The 7,190-nt window shown below is 46.7% G+C and overlaps 1 protein-coding gene across 1 annotated transcript; it reads left to right on the forward strand.

The window, feature by feature from the left end:
• Positions 1 to 256: 256 nt before the first annotated feature.
• On the forward strand, positions 257 to 5,721 carry Penk (proenkephalin). Its single transcript, XM_005087581.4, has 4 exons — positions 257 to 410; positions 494 to 552; positions 1,085 to 1,225; positions 4,741 to 5,721. The coding sequence occupies exons 3-4, from the start codon at positions 1,088 to 1,090 to the stop codon at positions 5,407 to 5,409; spliced, it is 807 nt and encodes a 268-aa protein (XP_005087638.1). The 5' UTR covers positions 257 to 410; positions 494 to 552; positions 1,085 to 1,087; the 3' UTR covers positions 5,410 to 5,721.
• Positions 5,722 to 7,190: the final 1,469 nt, after the last annotated feature.

The following is a 7,190-nucleotide window of genomic DNA, read 5'->3' on the forward strand; positions in this document are numbered from 1 at the left end:
GCAGGTTCGCGGAATCCGAGGGTGTCCACCTTCTCATAGAAACCCAAGTCCATCTGCCCTTTCAAACACCCCCATCCACGGTGCCACCAAAGTGATTCACGCAGAGAAAGCAGTTTGCCCGCGGTGCCCTCCCCAGAGTTCCTAACTGCGCGGTGGGGGGGGACCTCCGGCGCCCACTCGCACCCTCCACCCCCGGGGGCCGCGTGCTGTGCTGCGGGGACGCCCCTCCCGCCAGGCGTCGGCGCGGGCTGGCGTAGGGCCTGCGTCAGCTGCAGCCCGCCGGCGATTGGGGCGCGCGTGCCTCCTTCGGTTTGGGGCTAATTATAAAGTGGCTGTGGCCGCTGCCAACCTCCGGACAGCGAGGCAGGCGCTCAGAGCCCCGCAGCCCAACGACACCGAGGACCGCGACGGTGAGTTCGCGATCTGCCCCGCACCTTGCCCAGCTCTCCGACGCTGCCGCTTCACACTTACCTTGTTTTTCTCTCTCTTGCAGAGTGGCATCTAGGACCCGCTCCTCCAGCAGCCTGCTCCATCTGAACTGCCTGCGGCAACGTGAGTGACTTTGCCCCCCAAGACTCCTAAGGCGTGGTGACCATCACCTGTTCCCTAATTGCATGCGTTCGCCCCACTTTCTCGGGGCTCCTCTTTGCCATGGGGGACCAGGTCCTATATCCCAAGTGCCCGCTCCCCAGCAGCGATCTCCAATGCTTGCTGCAGAATCTTGCCCCCAGGCAACCGACGCCAGAGAAGACAGGACACCCTAGGAAGAATAGGATGGATGCCACCGGGTAGCCAGGATGCTCCGGGGAAGATAGGGTGGCCCCAGGAAACAGGAAGCCCCCCCGGAAAGACAGAATGGCCCTAGGAAGACAGTATGTCCCCCGGGGAAGCCTCAGGACAACTGGAGCCACTCCTGACCAAGTCATCCCTGAGTAACCCCGGAATGTGTTGGGTTGTGGGTGGGGTCTAGGAAAGAGTGTCTCTGAGGGTCTTGCTCTAAGACCTCCCACCTAGCAAGCTTCCCTACTGGGGAACCTTTCAGAGGCGGGCCAGGTCCCCACGAGCGCGTCCTTCTCTCCTACAGCCCATGGCGCGGTTCCTGAGACTTTGCACCTGGCTGCTAGTGCTTGGGTCCTGCCTCCTGGCTACAGTGCAGGCAGAATGCAGCCAGGACTGCGCCAAGTGCAGCTACCACTTGGTGAGCCCAGGCGACATCAACTTCCTGGTGAGTAGAATTCTTGGTGAGGGGTTGTCCTTGGCCATGCTCACGCAGGCAGCCCTGCAAACATCAAGTGGTCACTCGCGCTCAAAGGTGCTTGGCACGAGCCTTTGGTGACCTGGGTGACCCTTCCAAAACGTTGATCCCTATCCGCTCTGTCTCCCAATTTTGGAACCAGCCTATCTGGGATCCTTATGGGCTGAGGCATCTAACTCCACACAAACCAATTTTGTTTTGATCCTGGGGATGCTGGAACCCAAAAGGGTGTTTTCTCAATACTTCGGATAGCACTTCATCTAGGCTGTCAGAAGTCAGCACTCCAACTTTAGAACCCAAGCAGAGGGCCCTTCAAACAAACATCCTTCCAGCAATGAAGGTAATTTTTGTTGTTAATGAGAGTGCCCCACCCCCACCCCTTTTGATCTTCTTGGGCCTGACTCCCTCCTCTCTAGATAGGAAAAGGATAAGCAAGCAGGATTCAGGGAATAGCCAGAAAGAACCCACTAATAGTCCCACGAGCAAGGGAAAACAGAATTCCCTTTTGCCTTGTCTCGATTGCACTTTGGTCAAACAATGGCTAAAACGACCATTTGATTTGGCTGTGAGAAGAGTACCGGGGAAACAGCTGGCGCCTGAGGAGCTGGAGCCAGTTCAAAGACAGCCCAGTCGGTCCCACACAGGAGCCAGGAGAGACAAAATGGCTATTCTCTTCTTCGTAGTCCAAAGGCTTTCCCATTACTAGTGGGGTGGGTCCCCCTGGGTCTGAATCTGTAGATGTGAGCTTCCAGGGGCTTTGTTTTCACTCACTGTCTCAATGGTCACTTGCTCTTGTCTTTGCAGTTCCTTGATAGTTCAAAAGAAAAGGATGTGTTAGCTCAAACTGCCCCAGCCCACACTTGAGCCTTTCCAGGAGCTTCACATTTTTGAGATGTTTGAAATGGAGAAGAAACAAGGGAGTCCCAAAATCCAAACTGATATTTCCAGTTAGAGGCTTGTTCGATCCATTTGAATCTTTTAATCACATGGTCGATTTCAGTTGAGGTAGACGACCTTGACCTCAGAGAGAAGAGCAGTGTGTATTTAAATTTTGAGGGGAAATTGTTCCATCTTAAATAGGAGTAGTACTCTCTCTCAGCCTTCTTCCTTCTCCTGTAATCATGAGCTTGGGAGGTTTTCCTAAAATTTGCGTGAGTGCAAATAAGAATCAACCTTGTATGTAATGGGCTTTACACGCAAGAGATTAAAACATTATCATACCGAAGATTGATGTCTGGCTCCTGAATTCCAGGTGCAGCCATGGGTATTTTTTGAGCAGTCACTGGCATTTTAGCTCTATTCTCTGCTTGATGAGCAGAGCATGAACTGAACGAACTCAGCACATAACATAAGCTGTGGAATGGTGATGTGAGTTCTAAGAGTTTGTGATCCTATCATGTAACCTCAAATAGTAGCACATTTACTAAATTATATGATTTGGGGACTCAAATACAACTGGCATTTAACAATACCCAGTCAAGCAAATTTCACTCATCTCTTCACTTCCCCAAGCTCAGAAGTGATGCTCATCTTCCTTTGCTATTGCTGCAGAGCGTGATCAGAGGCCCTTGTATGACAGCGGAGAAACTTCTGGTTTCTCTACTTCTTCTCAACTGCCACTCATCATTCTGGGGGTGAGGGAGGTCTTTCCCCTTCTTTTCCTCGGAACAGTTTGTCCTTGTGATTGTAACTCTCCCTTCTTATCTGTGGTGTAGTTGATGGAGATCACACGCAGTATGAACAGGTTAGGGAAAGCTGCTGTCAATTCAAGCGTCTTCTAGGAAGCCTTTGAAGGCGAGATTTGTTTTCCATTACAGTGTACCTTTAATGTTGCTGTTTTCTCATTGACAGGGAATTAGTTCATGCTCGAATGTTTTTTAAAATTACAGTTGTTTTGGAATTTTAGCTAGAACTCATGGGCAAAATGAGGTTGCCTAGCCGGAGGTACAAAATGAGTCAGTAAATATTTACCAATTTCCCATGAGTTAGTGAAATGGGCACTGAGATGAGAAGTTGCCTTGGCAGCTGTCTAGAGGTTATCATTTAGTGCACTCTCAACCAGAGCACTCAGCAAGTGGTAATGCCTCTGAGGCTACATCGATCGATGGCACTCACTTTTGGCCACCAAAACCTAGAAATAGATTTTCAGGGTGGAAATCGTATTGCCAGTTGTGCAGCTTAACCTTTTAATGATGTTTTGAATCTTTAATCATATATTTTCAAGAATAAAGTGAGTTATTTTAATTAGCTCCTCTTTAGCTTTTACATACTCATATTTATTTAATTTTCTTAGACAAAAAATTAAAATAGTCACTAAAAGCTGGTTAACTATCTTTCAAAAGTTTTTATTGCACCAATAAAAGGCTTTTGTTGTGAAAATAATGTGTGTATTTAATATGAACATATCAATTTTTAAATGACAACAACAGGCCTAGATTTCCTGTCTAAATCAAGGGCTGTGGCCTGGTGTCTGTAAGAGTCTTTTAGAAAGTTGTGAAGCCCCCTGAAATGCTTGCTTAGGACCATTGTAGAATTTTGTAATGAAATCTAATATTCATGTTATTTTCACTGTAGACAAGCAATTGAATAGAAAAATTGCCTGAACAAGGTCCATTTAAGATGTATAGCCTAAAGCTGACTATGGCTTGAGTTTAATTGCTCTATAATAAGAAAGTGGTAATTAAATTATATGCTGCTAATTCCTCCTTTATTAAAGAATATGACTGTATTGGAAAAGACTTGTTTTATACACCAATGACTTAATCTTAAGAAAATAATATGAATACTCTGTGCATTTGCATCCAGGTAACTAACAGCATTTGGCTCAAAATGATGTAATCTGTTTTATTCAGCCACAAGGCGCGGGGGAGGAAGAGGTAGAGAAAAAAAGGTCAATACATCTCATTTTTTAGCCAATCAAATAACTCACAACAAATAAGTGTAGTATAATGTTTTGAATGGCTTTCTCTTTAAACTTATTTTGAAACTGCAGGGTTTTTTTTTTCTTTAAAGGTTGAAAGTATTTGCAGGGAGACTACGATAGTAGTGATGGGGCACTCATTAAATCTCATAAGGCTTATTAATAAGATTGTCTCTCAAAGACAGGGACATGGAGGGAATTTTTCAGAAATGTCCCTAATCAAGTAAATAGGTTCCTCTCTTAGGGTTGGAAAAGCCTCAGACGAAACTGCGTCTTCAGTAGGAAACAGTGTGGCAAGACTGGGTTTTGAAAGCAGCCATGTGAGGTAAAATCGAGGATCCCTTGAAACCCTGGGCTGGTGCAGCATACCCAGCAAGCTCTCCAGCAAGACTTTCGTACCCATTCGCTTCCTTTTTCCAAGCTCCCTTGTTCCGTGCAAGAGAAAGCTGTGATAAGAGACTAGAAATGGCCTTTCTCTGTGACAGTGTGTATACTAAAGCAGATAACTATGGTCCATCACTGGCTGGAAGGGCTCTTTTAGTCATGCATCTCCTTGTCTTCCCAGGCGTGCACACTGGAATGTGAAGGACAAATGCCTTCTCACAAAATCTGGGAGACCTGCAAGGATCTCCTGCAGGTGTCCAAGCCTGAGTTCCCTTGGGATAGCATCAACATGTTCAAAGACAGCAACAAACAGGATGAGAGCCACTTGCTGGCCAAGAAGTACGGAGGGTTCATGAAAAGGTATGGAGGCTTCATGAAGAAGATGGATGAGCTTTATCCTGTGGAGCCCGAAGAAGAAGCGAATGGAGGCGAGATCCTTGCCAAGAAGTACGGTGGCTTCATGAAGAAGGATGCGGATGAGGGCGACACCCTGGCCAACTCCTCCGACCTGCTGAAAGAGCTCCTGGGAACAGGAGACAACCGTGCGAGAGAGGGCCGCCACCAAGAGAGCACTGACAATGATGACAACATGAGCAAGAGGTATGGGGGCTTCATGAGAGGCCTCAAAAGAAGCCCCCAAGTGGAAGACGAAGCAAAAGAGCTGCAGAAGCGCTATGGGGGCTTCATGAGAAGGGTGGGCCGCCCAGAGTGGTGGATGGACTACCAGAAGAGATACGGAGGCTTCCTGAAGCGCTTTGCGGAGTCCCTGCCCTCCGATGAGGAAGCTGAAAGTTACTCCAAAGAAGTTCCTGAGATAGAAAAAAGATATGGGGGATTCATGCGATTTTAAAGCCCTTTCCCAAAGGTGACCCCAGGCACCCACCAGCCTGCTGCATCCCCAGTGAGCGACTGCCTCACCAGTGGTGTTTGTTGTCACTTGCTGCTTGTACTGTTGCCCTTCTGGTCTGGATAACTACACTGCCTGAAAGCTGTGATGTGTGGGGTCTGTGTTCTCTTGAGTCTCGGGGCTCAGTACTGGCCTGTTGCAGCTATCCCGGTATCATGCTGTAAGTTTCTGTTACCTCATCCCCTAACTTTTGGCAGAAACGTCAATAAATGCTTACTTGTATATAGATATAATAAACCCATTACCCCAACTGCACATTGGTCTTGTGAGAAGTGACTATCATTTGTCTGTGGGTGTTCACGGCAAAGGCTAGACTGAGAGACCGTGCCATCACCTGCTATGACAGAATAATCACTGGCTTCTTTCCCCTGACCCAGGCTAAAAAACATTTTATTTAACAATTTGTATGTAAACTCTTAAATGAGCAAATGCAAAGAAACAAAATTAGATGCAATGACAATTTGGTCCTGTTTTATATGTACAGAAAGTGAACGCCACAATGGCTAATTAGTTGATCTAAATTTGCTCAAGAGTTGAAACAACAGAAGTGAGATTAACACCTTTTCCTCATCTCCTATCCAGGATTCCAGCAAGAGCAGAAAGAACTTCGAACTCTGTCTTGCACACCCTTCACCATGACCATAGTAGACTCCAATAGCTGATGAGTGGGTGAATGGCATGGATAAATTAACTCACTTGGCAATCAGACAATCCAGAAGGGTACCGTGTTACTATGTGAATTCTCAAAACACAAGATGAATATTTCACAATAACAAGCTGTTTGATTCGTTATTCAGATATCAAAAATACAAGTTTTTCACTTTTCTAGTTGAAACTACAGGCAGCACTACCCATTCACTCACTCTCCAGGAACCCTCAACAACCCTTACCCTGTGCCCTTTACAAAATCAGGTCATATTGCAAGACAGAAGAGGCTAAGTCCCTGGTCTGCAGTTCACTGGGTTCCCAAGCAGAATTCTTGGTTACAGCCTGTGTGGTCCACTGGACAAGGCGCCCTACTGACCCTGGGAGCCTGTCCCAAAGTCTAGTCCTACAGAGACTTGGGGACATCCTACTTCTCCTGATCAGCTCAGTGTGTCACAGGTCCCCAGCCTCAAGGATCTCCACCCCTTGAGACTTTTAATGAACATCCTAACTTTTTCTTTTAGGAAGAGCCATGAGAACTCTGTACTTTTAGTGAGAGGCAAGTAATAGAAATGATTCACACAAGGAAAGGGCTGCCAACCCTGGAGATCTGCACAAGAAACAAAGGCTACTGTGGGTGCCCAGCATCGTTTCAGGCGCCTCCCTTGGGAGGCCTCCCTTGGGAAAGGCCACTCCATACTGGCAGTTGTTTCCAACAAGATGTTAAACTTGGTTTTTAAAATAATGCAAATAGTCCCATTTAAAACATGTACTGACACACACCTGTAATCTTAACCCTTTGGAGGCTGAGACAGGAGTAGCACAGGCTTATTGGCAGCTTGGGCCACAGGCAAATTCCAGGTCAGTCTGGGATGACAGTTACACCAAGATATGGTGTGAATAAAAATAAAAGCATTGAGTCAAAAAAACCCACAGATTTATATTCAAAAGATGTGGAATCCAATGTTTTGAAAGAAAAAAAGGTCAATTTGCTCCATTGGAGCAAAACATTTGAACCGTTGGAACCAAGAATCCAGCCTACACTATCTGTAAGTAAGGGGCACTGCCTTCTGCCTTCC

This window comes from Mesocricetus auratus, unplaced genomic scaffold (assembly GCF_017639785.1).
Source record: "Mesocricetus auratus isolate SY011 unplaced genomic scaffold, BCM_Maur_2.0 Super-Scaffold_6730, whole genome shotgun sequence".
Lineage (NCBI taxonomy): Eukaryota > Metazoa > Chordata > Mammalia > Rodentia > Cricetidae > Mesocricetus > Mesocricetus auratus.

Bases quoted from the DNA above. Each gene is read 5' to 3' on its own strand.
- Penk (XM_005087581.4), top strand. From the start codon at position 1,088: ATGGCGCGGTTCCTGAGACTTTGCACCTGGCTGCTAGTGCTTGGGTCC. The intron at 1,226-4,740 runs GTGAGTAGAATT...TTGTCTTCCCAG, and splicing joins CAGGCGACATCAACTTCCTG to GCGTGCACACTGGAATGTGA.